The sequence below is a fragment of the Triturus cristatus genome, chromosome 3_1, assembly GCF_964204655.1.
Source record: "Triturus cristatus chromosome 3_1, aTriCri1.1, whole genome shotgun sequence".
NCBI classification, from domain to species: Eukaryota; Metazoa; Chordata; class Amphibia; order Caudata; family Salamandridae; genus Triturus; species Triturus cristatus.
In genome coordinates, this window is record NC_140583.1 from 155,292,944 (window position 1) to 155,308,036 (window position 15,093).

General features: G+C 46.4%; 1 protein-coding gene across 1 annotated transcript in view; it reads left to right on the forward strand.

Annotated features, from left to right (window-relative positions):
• The first annotated feature begins 1,230 nt into the window (after positions 1-1,230).
• LOC146859863 (P2Y purinoceptor 1-like) overlaps positions 1,231-15,093 on the forward strand; it is a 30,561-nt gene continuing 16,698 nt past the window's right edge. Inside the window, exon 1 of the mRNA XM_085646119.1 lies at positions 1,231-1,355. Within this exon, the coding sequence (XP_085502245.1) occupies positions 1,335-1,355 (21 nt within the window). The 5' untranslated portion in view covers positions 1,231-1,334. The remainder of the gene's footprint in view (positions 1,356-15,093) is intronic.

The following is a 15,093-nucleotide window of genomic DNA, read 5'->3' on the forward strand; positions in this document are numbered from 1 at the left end:
ACAGACAGACAGACAGACAGACAGACAGACAGACAGACAGACAGACAGACAGACAGATAGATAGATAGATAGATAGATAGATAGATAGATAGATAGATAGATAGATAGATAGATAGATAGATAGATAGATAGATAGATAGATAGATAGATAGATAGATAGATAGATAGATAGATAGATAGATAGATAGATAGATAGATAGATAGATAGATAGATAGATAGATAGATAGATAGATGGATGGGTTTGGATGCATGGATAGATAGATAGATAGATAGATAGATAGATAGATAGATAGATAGATAGATAGATAGATAGATAGATAGATAGATAGATAGATAGATAGATAGATAGATAGATAGATAGATAGATAGATAGATAGATAGATAGATAGATGGATGGGTTTGGATGCATGGATAGATAGATAGATAGATAGATAGATAGATAGATAGATAGATAGATAGATAGATAGATAGATAGATAGATAGATAGATAGATAGATAGATAGATAGATAGATAGATAGATAGATAGATAGATAGATAGATAGATAGATAGATGTCTTACTACTACTGCATGTCTACACATGGTACAGGAGTGAGGTAATTTGGTTACTGCCATTCTGCAAATCCTCAAGCCATGTGCATGTTTTTTGGGGGGGAAAAACAAAAAAAACACTTTTAATATTGTACCAGGATGATTAAACTGGAGATTTGACTAGAAAGCCAGATGGTGGAATCTGCTCACTGTATGTAATTGATTTTCTGTGGGTGGCACCTTTATATTAAAGTGTCGTCATAGCCGGGTAATATGTCCACTCTGTCAACAGCGGGACGCCAGCTCACTGTATTTGCTGGAGCCATCTTCCTGGATCCTCCTCGCCATATGTACGACTAACGACCTTCATCGGTAAATTCCACATAAACGAAGAGGCGTCCGTCGCGTGGTACCTACGGGCCTTTGAGGATTAATGACGGCGACCACGCTAGCTGCAGGCCAGCAACATCACCGTTCACAGGGGTGGTCTCTCTCCTGTCCGCGTGAAGCTGCATTTCGCAGATATTTTCAGCAAAACCACAGCCACACGCGGTGCGCTGCTTTTTGGCAAGGTTTTTATTAATCCTTCATACATTATTCATATGTCCTCTCCCAGTAGAGAATATGATGCGCTCAGACCTGGTACCGTGGAACCCCTGTGCCTGGTCATGGCAGGCGGCGACAATCACACCCTGCATCCAGCCTGGCCCCGTGGAGCAGACACATATCTGCAGGTAAACACGCGCATCGCATAGCTCCCAAGGCATTCGAGAGGCGCTGTGTGCGCACACGGTACGGAGAGGATGGCCGCGGCAGCTGAGCAGGTGAGTGCGGCTGCGACATTTTATATTGCGTAGACTTTGAAGAAGTATGTATAATCCCTCGAGAGCGTGTCCGTTGATGCTGTGACGCAATCACGGTAATAGTTCGATATCCGAAACATGACAGGGAGGATCTCCGTTCTCACGCGCCCCCTGGGAGCACGTCTGACGCAGGGATAGGTATGCCCCATTTAGAAGCGGTTTGTATCGCGATTGTATTTATATAACGTTCCACTCCCCCGACGAGGCTTCTAAGCGCTTTCAGTGCAAGGGTGAGACGGTACTCTCTAGTAATGTACGCATCTGAAAGCAGTATTCCAGAAAAGGTAAATAATAAAGGCATATTGGACTGATTAATGATTGGAGAGGTGCACATTTTGTGCTTGATTTCAGCTCGATAGAGACAACAGAAAGTAGATGCCGAAAACAACTGTGAAATAAGCATATGACTGAGAGCCGGTGGATTTAGTATTCAAATTAGGAAACAAAAAGTGCAACGTCAAACGAGATCATGAAAAATTAGCTTTCAGGCATCGTCCCGATACCGATTCCACATATGATTGTTGAGCCTCTAGTTTATTGGGGATTAATTTTTATATATATGACTTGAATAGAGGAAAATGTGTCTGGCCGCAAGGGTATATGGACGTTCTGAAAAAGCCTCTAGAAAAGACATTTCTGTCAGTGTGATATAACCTAGCAATGAGGCCCCCTACGTGTACCCCTGTTCGTGGCACGACATGACCCACGAGGATGCAACTCTACAATTGAAACTATCGGGCATTATGTTTTATCTGCTCTGCATATGCCAGACTGAGGGAGACATGGATTATCCCTGCATGTCCGGTGTTGTCATCCCCCGCCCCTCAGATGCCTTGCGTGTTTTTAGCTCTGATACGACTAAATGGCTCGTTTTTACTGGATCCAGATATCTTCTCTATGCATGGTGGTTGAGGTCCAAAGCGGCCATACGAAGCCCCCCCATTGAAGGAGGGGGAAATTCTAATGAGGGTCTAGATGGTGAGCCGCGTGTTGTTATGTTATGTTATTCCAACTTATAGAGCGCTCTAATACCCGCAGGTGTCCTGGCGCTGTAGCAGAAAGTCTGGAAGGGCCATGACAAACCATAACCGGAGGCGAAGGGGAAGTCTAAGCTGAGAAAAGCCAGGTCTTTAGGCCTTTTCTAAAAGAGAGCAGATCGGAGGTGGACCTAAGAAATAGGGGGAGTTTGTTCCAGGCACGGGCCGCCTTGCGTACAAAACTCCTCCCACCCCAGTTTGACTTTTTGGCCCTGGTTACTAATGCCAGTTTGGCATCGCTGGAGCGAAGAGTTCTCCCAGGAATGTACCACTGGATACGATTTCTCAGGTCAAGAGGACCGGTTCCATGAAGAGATTTATGAGCTATGCAGAGAGATTTAAAAAGAACCCGCTGCTTCATAGGAAGCCAATGCAAATCTCGTAGTCCTTCACTAACGGACACAAACTTGGGGGTATTCGTTAGCAGCCTGGCTGCCGCATTCTGAGCCATCTGGAGTTTGTTAAGATGTTTGTTGTAAACCGTGAGAAAAAGGCTATTGCAGTAGTCCAGATGGGACAGAGCTAGGGCAGAAACAACGGACCTGAAGCTGTCGGTGGTCAGATAGGGCTTTATTTTTCTCAGCGTCCTAATGGTTAAAAAGCATGTGGATGTGACTTTGTTGACCTGTTTCTCAAAAGAGAGTTTATTGTCTACTATCACCCCTAAGTCTTTAACTTTCAGGGTGGGAGGGGGGGAGGGCGCAGATCACTGGGCCACCAAGCTGGGGACCAGAAACAGGGACTGTTCCCGAACAGGATGACCTCTGTTTTGCCCGCATTAAGCTTTAAACAGTTGGCCGCCATCCAGCTGGTAATAGCAGACATGCAGTCTTTACAGGTAGAGGCTTTAATTGCTTCCGACCCCTTATTAAGGGAGATCACAATCTGGGTGTCATCGGCGTAGGAGGTTAGCTTAAGGCCATAAGATCGGATAAGGGGTCCCAGAGGTTTGACATAGACATTAAAGAGCGTCGGGCTCAACGAGGACCCCTGAGGCTATATGCTTCAGCTCCCCTCATCATATAAATGGTTTTATACATTTGCTCTCTTTTATAATCTTTTTAAACCTTGATCGAGTGTCATATCCTGTAATATATCATTTATCTTTTAGATTCATACCTGATATTTTTGATGTTTAATTCTTTTTATTACTTGTATATACTTCTGATGTATTTCTGCACTGAGACCCATTAATATGTGCTGTGTTTCTTTTTATATGTGCATGATCATGCTATTGATCGAAATAAATAAATAGCCGACGAGGAGTCATATTTCACCCTACTGTGACTGTATATCTCAAACTTTGACAAAGCCTCTTGTGTTTAGGAGAGGGTGGATTACAGTCCTCCCTCAGTCTTTGTCCCTTTGCCCCAAGAAGTCCATATCCCTTCTTCCTGTTCAGGCACAGGAAGCTGAAGGCTGGCTTCCCACAATCGCTCCTCTATCGGATGTGGTGCTAGTGTTTTGAGGAAGATCATTCTAGTAACAAGGCCCCTCCCTTGTTCCTTCTTCCATAGTCCCTATCAAGCTTTTTTCTGGTCCTTTCTTTCAACCTCTTCTGTCAAACACCCCCATACCCCAAGTCCTTTGACACAGTCTCAGGACTGTATTAAGTGCTTAACAAGCAGTCTCGTCACCATAGCTGCAAGCTGGGATGATTTTTGTATAATAAGATGAAAAAATATCCTCAAACAGATTATGCCTGCTCACTCACTTGAAATCGACCTTTGAATAGCTGCAAGTCAGTGTTTCCAATGGGCCATCAGCTGCAGGCAGTGTTTCCAATGGGCCATCAGCTGCATGTTAGTGTTTCCAATGGGCCATCAGCTGCAGGCAGTGTTTCCAATGGGCCATCAGCTGCCAGCAGTGTTTCCAATGGGCCATCAGCTGCAGGCAGTGTTTCCAATGGGAACTTAAAAAGTTAGGGTAGCACAGAGGAAAAAAGTGTTTCTTTTAAAAGAACCCTCACTCACCAACCTGGTTGGTGACATGCTTCATCATCGGGTTCCCACCAAGGAGGCCGAGTGCCTCCCTGGTGTGCTACGACGCCTGGTTTACAGCGGAGCTGGTCTTTTTGGGGCAGGTACAGGGATGTGAGTGTTTGGGAGTGAAGTACAGTTTAAAAGGTGACGGGTTCTATCCAAAAATGAATTTTAATGGTGGAGAAACCAGTGACCATTAAAAGAGAGTGACGGATGTTAGCTGGCTGGTTAGGTTCACCAGGACCATCCGGCTTGATAAAGTGAATATAAACAAATGGTCGACATGTTTCAGCTTATTTTTGCACGTTCGCTAAGCTTTCTTCAGGACCGAAAAAAGTTCCATGGCGGTATGCGCTCGCTAAGGCGCATCCTAACCTATGGAACTAAGTGAATGGTAAAACTCATGGTTCTACCACAGTGGACTTCCTGGGATTTCCTAGCCCACTAAACTATAGAAAGGAGACTTGCTTGGCGTCATGGGTCCGGGAGGGGGGATCAGTATGTTGATAGAATTTCTACGCACACATACTCCCGCAATGTACCTAAAACTGTCCTCCTCGGCCCGGACTTGCTCCTACGTAACTCCGCAAGTCAAAGCACGCCCCAAGAAGTAGATGTTTGGGATGGCCCCAAGGATGAAGCATGTCACTTAGGGGCAACCCTGGGTGAGTGAGGGGACTCAAGTAAAGGAATTTTTCTTTTCTATTTGCAGAGGCGGTTTTTCACCCAATTGGTGAATCCCCCATTTTTCTTGGCTAGGTTCCTTTGATCCGTCATCTACGGATTCTTTTTTGCTGTACTTTAAACACACAGGAGGGTGAATCTAGACCAATCCTCCTCCTCCCCCCATTCTTGATTGATGCATTTTTACAAGGCCATAAAAAGACATTCAAAGTGGCTTTGATTGGCAGTGTAAATATGCTGCCGCATATTGCGCCACCAGACCATCAAAAAAGTGATGCTCCAGACACGCTAAAGTGCCACTAGGGGAGTTATAAAAGAGTCCCCCTATGTTTTAAGAACTTAGACCAATAAATTGAGGCAAATCAGAATCTCAAATACCAACTAGGTAGCACAGTGTAGGAAAGTAGGATCTGCTTCTTATGGTTAGCCCCCACTTTTTGCTTCATGTGATAATGTTTCTACTAGTCTGACTGGGATCCTGCTAATCAGGACCCCAGTCTATCTGCTTTCTCCCTAAACTGTTATGTTATGTTATGTACTTTGGTACACTCCAGATTGGATACTGGGGTACCCTTGTCAGTCCCTAGTATATGGTACCCATGTACCTAGGGCTTAGGTACCCTGGAGGACTCTCATGGGCTAAAGCATGTATTATGCCACCCATGAGAAATCATGCAAAATGGAACTACAGGCCTGCCATTGCAGCCTGTGTAAGATTGCGCATGCACCACTTACTTTAAATATAGGTTTACTATATCTAAGGGTCACTACATTTAAAACCTATAAATCACCCTTATACCAGGCCTTGACAATCCTGAAGGCAGGGTGCTTGGTTCTAAGTGAGAGGGTGCCACTGCATGAGCAGGACACCCCTGCAGCCTGAAGAGTCAATTCTCCCAGATTGTTAGTACTGCAGCCATTTACGACATATAGAGTGGCATTATGTGACTGCGTGATGACCAACTCCAAAACGACTGAAAGTAACCCTATTGTGTTTGGTATCAAACAATGTGGAATCATACCCCCAGATTCCACCCTTCAGAAACGAGCTTTGTGAGGTCCCTGGTGTTCCCGGTACCATCCTTCTAGTCCCGGGCGGCCCAAAAGGGTTGCTGCCGACCAGAGACTCATTTCTGCCTTCCTGCTGCTGAGCCAAGCTCGAGCTGGGGGAGGCAGAACAATAACCATCCTGTCACAGGGAGGTGTGACCACTTCCCAGACAGGATTTAGTATATTAGGCCTGGGTGGGTGCGCTTGCCAGCAACCGAAAGTCTGCATGAGGGGCACATTTGGGGTCCCTGTGTATAGTCTAGTTCAAACCAGTGCTGGGAGCCATTGTCTCCTGCTCTGGTACGCAACTGGACAAAGGACATGGGATTAACCTCCCCACTGTCCAGACCCTCCCCTGGGAGAGTCTCCTGATTCTGTCCAACCCTCTCCCGTGGGTACAAAAGGGCTTAACTGGCTGCAGGACCCTAGATTCAATGTGGACAAGATTCTGAACCAGAAACCACTGAACTTTGACTGTCTGGACTCTCTGGACTTCGATTTGGCCCGACTTCGTCTCCCTCTCAGTCTGATGCATCGTCTGTGCCCATGCACCATACACGCTTTGTGCAGGACCTGAGGAGCATCAAGGACAACTCAAGATATCGCCCTTGAAGTGAAGGAGTCACTCCCCTGCAACTGCAGGCACCACATCTCAATTGACCAGTCTGTTGCTCCTGAGCTCCCATGGACTCTGAAGGCTCCAGCAATACAAGAGGTGGCTTTCTAAGTCCCTCGAGATCCAAGATGCCCTCTTACCCAGTTCGAGGTCAGAATCCTATCTGGGGGCTGCAATACCCATACCCCTGTTCACCACGTTCATTTGCAAGTGCATATGCTTGTTGGTTTTTTCAGAACAAGTGCACTGGGCTCTAAGTGACCCCATCCTCGGGCACCATTTTCTACAAAGAACTCTGGTCTCCTCACACCGAGTGCTCCACGGGCTGTTTCTTTGTGAAACTGCTCAAGGTCCCCTAGCGACTCCTGTGCCTCCGGCCAGTGGGTCTCCTTGAGGGTCAACTCCGCTTTTTCTTGGGCTCCCCTGGTTACTCCGGGCCTGCTCTGAATCTTTTGTGTTTGGTGAGTCTCCTGGACCTTGCTGGTCTGAGCCATAACCTTCTTTGACCTTCTGTGTGTGTTGCCGCTGCCAAGGCTTTTTGGTGCTCCCGCCAGACACCGACCCCTCAGCACTTGACATCTTTCATGGGACAGCTTGCATCCAACTCCTGGTTGTCCTCAACATCCCCTGGTCCCTGTGGCTACAGAGTCAAGAACCCCCTCAATGCACCTGAAGCACCCGATATCGGTGGGCATTCATCTACAGAGCCCCTGGTCACTCCTGAGTAACTAAGACTCTGTCCCCTCTGGTTTCAGGTACCCTTCAACAAGAATCCACCTTTGTATTCCAACGGACACTTTTCCTACTTCCAGGAGTGGCTCTTCTTCAATGTCCTTTATTGAGTTTGATGACGGTTTCCGACGCCAATTCAGCCCTATGCCCCCTGCTTCCCTGGGATAGGTAACTCTGGTACTACGGTATCCATGTGTAGGGTGGCTATCCAACCTCCTAAGTTCAGTGGGGTTTATTTGAAGTTCACTTGGAAGGGTCCTTAAACTTTAAAACTTCAACAGTGACTCTCCCATAGAATCTCATGGCGCACATGGTTGTGATCCCACACTGCACCTGTCTTCCGTAGGGTCCCTACTTACTCACCTTGGGTGGTTCCTTGAGGTACCAGCGATTCTACATCCTCTAGACACTGTCTTGACTCGAGTCGTGGTTCTTATTCCAATATTTTAGTATATGGTTTGATCTTCCCTGGAGCCCACTGTGTATTAGTGCTACTTACGATTGTTTCTGTGCTACAGTATTGTGTACTTTGTGAGTATCTTTGTGCAGAAGATACTGTGTTCTGCTTAAAGAGTGTTATATCAATAAATACATATTTTTATAACTACTGTGTGGTTCTCCTTTCATTTAACCAATGCTATAAGGTTGCATTCTGGTAAAACAAGCTGCTTAACATCCCTTCTAGACTAAGCGTAAAGGCTGCTCTACACAGCTACCACTTGGATAGCTTTCTAACGTTCTCTTGGACCAAATCACCATTAGGGTTGTTTGGACTGGATCAATGTGCCCACTTTAATTAGTGGACAGCATATTCCAGGCCAACTTCTGACATTGGTGTGCAGCAGTTGGGATTAAAGCCTGCATTGTTTTACCAGATAAATCTTTGCATTGATTAACTATAAACCACTAAGTACTAGGTAGATATAGTAGTAGCTTAGCTTAAGTAAATTCTACTCAATTTAGGATTGGGTAAGTCAAGGGTCTAGCACACCCTTTCGCCAACCTCAGAGAGTTTAGTTCCCACTAGGTTAGGTAGGTGCAACAACTCACCACGCTTAGTATGTCTACTAAAGGGGATACCAGTGGCTCTCTGCCCTCTAGATAAAGTGAGCTTTCATTCCAAGAATTGAAAACCCTGTGTGCCTCTAGAAAGCTGAAGACAGGGAGATGTGCCAACACTCAACGTTTAAAAGAGATGTTACTGTTAGATGACCTAAGGAAGACTCCTGGGTCAGAAGAACAGGACAGAGTGGGTGTGTAGTGAGGGCTGCGATTTAGATACATACATTGCTATGTTGGCATAAGCGCGTTAGATGTTAGAAAGCCATCTTGCCACTTTTGCTGCCTTTGCACACGACACTGCAGATACATGTTATTATTTGAAAACTGCTTGCTCGCCTTTTTCTTCACATGAGAACTGTCTGTTGTTCACATCCCTAGACGTGTGCTGCGACCTTGGTCTGAACATTGTGTAAAGAAACAGTCTGGGTCGCCAGACAATGCATGCTTTTGAGTTCAGGTTGATCGGTCCACTATTTAGCCATAACACTCACACAGCTGCAAATACCTGAAAGTCGAGTGCTTTTAATATTGCAGACTGCATGCTTTACACACATTCTGAAGAAGAGCTTTCCCAGGAGCAGAGCACACCTGATCCTGTGATGTGATTCAACTAAGCTGAGCTTTACGGTATGGGATTCCCCATTCAAGCCTAGAGACCTTCTACTAGTCTAATAATACTAGTTTACTAGCGAAAGGAAGGTGGCTGTATTCCACTGTCATTTATACTATGATTTCTCCTTTCATTTTCTATGGTATTGTAACAATGCTGATGGTTTTGATTTTAATCATTTGTCTGCTTATGTTAGCCAAAGTACTGCATCTTAGAACACGTAGTTCATAAAATAAACCTTTTAAACTTTACCGTGTCTCTGACTATTCTTGTTGTGGACTGATATGAGAATAATTACGAACAGGTATTTCTGATTCCCACCATTCCTGAGAGTACTCTAAGTCGCTTGTTCTGGGTTGTCTATACATTGGGACCTCCGAGATAATACGGATAATGAATGGGACACTGATGCTGGTCGGATAGGGGTTCTGGGTTCTGAGGTGAGTTTTTGGTACACCACAATTCACTGAGGTCCTGGTTTCCTGCGCATAGTTCTGTGCATGAGCAGAATCCCTGCAACATGGCGCACCAAACGTTTGGTCTTTTGATTTGAAACGCCTTAGTAGTGCTTATATTAGTCCACGACACCCTCACTCTTGTTTCCGGATAACGGGAGTGACGGATTTTACCTACCTATTGGTAGCCTTATAGGTTCTTTCAAGCTTGTTAATTAAAAAGGTTTCTTATTTTTCTGAACCCTTGTGCCACTGTAAAATCCTCTCTGTGTCCTTATGGCGGTCGAAATTGCAGCACATAGCCGTGCACCTCTGTGACGTCATTTGACGCAGTGTGGGGTGCCGGACGATGGGATGGCTGTTATTTTTGTGGTGAGTGCAGATGGCTCCCACCCTTATGAGTTGTTTTACTCTTAGGTGACGCTGCCAGCAGTGAATGCGGATGATAAAATGTTTCACTCGTTTACTCACACACGGGTCCCAGCAAATTCTACGCCATACAGGACACTAGAGATTCCCCTTTCAGCCTGGCAGCATAGCATTTGGTTTAATGGCGCCCTTCCCCATGCGGTTGCACTGGCTAGACTCGGCCCTTTGTCAATTCCAGGGGCCACATGGCCGGTGCTGGCCGGATTTACGTCTCACCCCAGATATTTGACTCTTGCGGTGGATGAGTTGCGTACGCTCCATACAACCCTCATTTCAGTATATAGGGCTTTGGTGCAATACTTCTCACGCAACGTGCAGGTGGGGGCACCTGCTGTTTCGGGACTACCAGCTGGTCATCCTGCGGTTGTTATTAGCCCCGTCATAGTTAATTCAGTGATGGGCAAGCGCTCCAAGAATAAGGATGATTTACCTTATTGGCTTGCCGAGAAATTTGACCAACTGGAGGCAGTTTTTCCACACTCTACCGCTGTGGAGAAACACAGGATCCTCACCATTAGTTTGCCGAAAGACTTAGTCCCAGAGGTGTCCGATTGTGACAACTGGGGTAAGGTTTTTGCCGCGGTCTATTCGAAGTGCTTTGGCACTCTGTCTATGGCTGTGCTTCCCTCCGTCATTAAACGTGTTCAAGATAACCACGGTCCGGAGGCGGCTGTAGAGTTGGGAATGTGGCTTGTCGGAGTGTTTGACGTAGTTGCCTCTCTCGTCCTTGGTAATCCCAAGGGAGATGCAGTACAATTTCAAGTGGCTAATGGCTTAGCCCGCGTCGACGAACTCGATAAGCCCAAAGAGTTGCCTAAAATTATTGCGGAGGCTTATAGAACTATAGGCCGCAGTAGTTTAGGGGTTAAACCAACTATTCCTGACTTGATACAACAAACTAAGGTGAGATCGTCTGTCAAAGACGATCGTCCAACTTTTCCAAAGCAAAATTGGCGACAAAAGAAACAGGGAAAGCAGCAACAGAAACAGGGGTCTCGTCCTGCGTCTCCCACACAGCCGACTAGTGAGCGCACATACGATATGCGCGATCGCACTAGTATTAAGTCACCTGATAGATTTCAGGTTACTGAACGTTCTCCTCGTTCTTCACAGGAAACATCGGCCTCGCAGTCCTGTGGAGGAGAACGTGGCAATGGTCGGGGTGCCCAACAAGGACGTGAGCAACCCCGTCAGGCTGACGGTAAAGGCAAGCAAGACGAGTTTGCACGTCAACGTCCCCCGTTTCAGAAGAAGAAGGTTGCTGCTCTAACAGCGAGGTATGCCACAGATAGTGCGGACGCAGCTTCGGAACCTGACATGGGCGCTAGCGCTGCTCGACAGCGCAGCAGAGGTTATAGTAGTGCGGCAAGCACTACGTCCATATCTGGAGGCGACAGCAACTGACACGTTCATTACTGTAGAAACTGCTGACACTAGAGTGTCCTCTTAATTGAAGGTGACATACAACGTACTATTCAAGGGATTTTTGGGGATAATCTGACCTCTTCCTATGACATTCTTTTGGCGGAGGCAGACTGGCCCCCGGCTTTCATTTTAGATGCTCCTAGAGGGGAGGAGGTACTCCTAACCTCCTTTGCGCACACAGTGCCAAAGGTACACGCTAAAAGGTTTGCAGAGGAGTGGGCTCAGGTGCTTGCTCCGGCTTTGTATCGTACTCAAGTAGGCTGGGATAAATTGCCCCCCAGCCATGAGATTCCATTACGGTCTATGCCCCAGCCATAGCCCCAATATCCCATGCGTCGTGAAGCTAGACCCCACGTCGCGGACATCCTTGAACAATTGGAATATCAGGGAGTTATTTAAACATGTGCGTCACCATTGAATAATCCTTTATTCACTGTAACGAAGCCTGATGGGTCGTACTGCCTAGTTTTGGATTACCGGCACCTAAACTCTCATTGCCGGACGTGCGCGGTACAGAATACCCAGAGTTCTGCCCTCTTTGCTAGTCTTGTGCGTAAAAGGTTTAAAACCACACTTGACATATCCAATGGCTTTTACAGCCATAACCTGTCCTCTATTAGTAGTCAGTGGACAGCGTTACTTCAGGCGGCAAACAAAAACAGTTTAAGAGATGAGCCATGGGCTATAAAAACAGCCCTGGCATCTTTGCCGCTCGTGTTGTTTCTCTGTTAGAGAGCATAGACCCATATGCGTACTCGTATGTTGATGATATCTATCTCACGTACGACGAGTTGTGGCCGTATCTGTGTCGCGTTGATCGCATTATTGTTATGTTTTCAGACTTCGGTTACAAATTCAACTTTGCGAAGTCTCACATTGCAGAGTATACAGTGCTGTTTTTGGGCTACGAGCTCAACAATGAGGGTCGAAGATTGGCTCCTCACTTTCTGGAGAAATGCACATGCTTGCGTGCTCCAACAACATTGAAAAAATTACAGTCTTTGCTGGGCTTTCTGAATTTTGGTCATACGTACATTCCAGATTATGCCCAGCGTATCAAGCCGCTTTATGCCTTGGTACAATCTACTTTTTCCAAAATGAGCTGGCTGCCAGAGCATTCAGCAATTTTGCAATCTTTGCAAGCTGATCTTCTTGCTTCAAAATACTTACTGACACGTGATAACCGCACTAACCTGGTAATAAGAATCGTGCCAGGCGCAGTGGGTTTCACGGACTTGTTGTTCAATGAGGGCGACACCGTCCCCATTGCATACAAATCACACCTGTACACTTCGGCTGAACTGCGCTTTTCCTCTGTCGAGAAAGTTTTGACGGCAGTGCAGATGGCGATTCTTAAAGAACGAGCGCTGTCGCAAGGAAAACGCATATTGGTGGTCACACCGTATCCTGCCCTAGAGGCAGTGATGAAAGCAAGTGTACCAAATTCTAAAGCTTTGCATCCACGTTGGATACAATGGGCCACTTCCTTGACATCGCCCGATGTCACCTATATCTTTGGTGCCTCATTACAGACTCAGGAGTATTTACAGTATGAATTTGTTCATCCTGCTCCTCTGTCTTTGCGCCCGCACGAAGATTACCATTGTGTTATTTACACTGACGGTTCGGCGCAACCGGCAACGGGTTCGAAGCACGCCTACTCAGCGGCTTGCGCAATTGTGGCAGGTACTTTCGTAAATGGTGAATTCCAATCTGATGTCATGCATACGCAGTCATTGGGTGATTGTACCGCACAGTTAGCGGAGCTACGTGCTCTGGTCCTTGCACTGGAGTTTGCTGATCCTCGAGTCACTACTCTTATAGTAAGTGAATCGTTCTACTGTGTACAGTCCTTCAACGACAATCTATTCTTTTGGTCTCAAAATGAATATCGTGATTCCAAAGGTAGCACAATTAAGCATAAAATGCTTTTGGTTCGAGTGGCAGAACTTAAAGAACATCTGCCTCTCCTAAATGTGATTCACACTCTCGGTCACCAAAGAGTTGGTGTCCACGCTGTAGGCAACAGCATAGCTGACGAAGCAGCGAAAACAGCAGTGGCGATATATCTAGTAGCAGCAGTTACAAGATCCAAAAGTAAGATCGATGATGACATCTTGGCAGCTATTGCTGCTACAGAGAAGGAAAGTAATTACCCGAGAGGTTTCCCCTTCTCGTTACCATTATCACTTAAGTCCTGATAACGTCCCATTAGTGAGAATTAACGACGTTGGTGACAGATTGATTCCCAACGCGGACTGCAGACCATCCTTGATAACAGCAGCTCACGAGGGTATGGCCTCCGCCCATGCCGGCGTTGCAGCTACTGTTAATCTGTTACAACAACGTTACTGGTGGCGCAGGTTATATAAACAGGCTCGCACTTATGTTCTTGATCGTGACATTTGCCAGCAGATTAAACCTTCAACTGCTGCGTGTCCACCACAAACTCAGTTGTACATATCCAATAAACCACTTGGGTGTGTTTATTTGGATCACTGCGGTCCTTTCTCCTCTGATACTGCGTACAAGTATATCTTAGTTGCAGTGGATTCGTTTTCTGTGGGTATGGCCACAAAGGAGTGCTGATGACCGTACTGTCATCAGGGATTTGCGTGTCTTTGTGGGAAGTTTTGCGTGTGGTAATTTTCATTCTGCTCAGGGCCCTGCGTTCGCCTCTAAGGCGTACAAAGAAGCCATGAAAACTTTGGGGGTCCAAGTCAAATTTCCGTCTCCCTACCGACCTGAGGGTAATAGTGTGGTGGAGCGAATGAACCGTGACTTAAAGCAATCCTTGACAGCTAGGGTTTTAGGCACTGGCCGGAACTGGTTAGCCCATTTGTATGATGTCCAACGTGCACTTAATAATCTCCCTAGAAGGTCTCTGGGTGGGCGGACCCCATACATGATGCTCTTTGGCATAAAAATATTTGTCCCGGACCTTGACAGTCTAGACATGGCGGCGCCTGCCGCACCCTTTGACGTAGATGATCACTGTGCTGTATTGCAGACTCTACAAGAAGCCAGAGACAGTATCGCGAAGGAACATATGCCCTCCACATCTGATGCTGCACTTCAGATTCCGGTAGTAGGCTGGCTACCTCGAGTTGGTGACCTGGTCCGTGAGAAGGTGGAGAACAAGAAGGAGTTCGGCCCCTCTTATCGAGCCCCGGTTCCAGTGCTTGGCGTGCAGGGTACAAGAACAGTAATTTTACCTCCACTTCCTGGTCGCAAGGATAACAGGTACATCTCCATTGAAAATGTCAAACTACAGCGAGTGGCCGATTCTTCTTAGTATGACTTGAGCGGTTTCTTGCCCTGCGATGCTGAGAAATTCTGTTTTGGCTCCGGCATCTACCACCATGTCTGATATTGCCATCGAGATGCATACGGTTGCTGATCCTTTGTTACTACCACCGACTGGTGGTCCACCTGAATATACTGGGTATGCTTATCCTGCAGATGTAACATTGCCTGTTTTACAATCAACCGCAGTTACCCAGTCCCGTTTCTCCTTTGACACTAACTCAATGACTTCCAATGCCCCGTCAAAGGTCTCCATTTTTGCTGTTTGGTTCAAACGAAATTTTTTAATTCCCCCTTGGACTTACATTTTG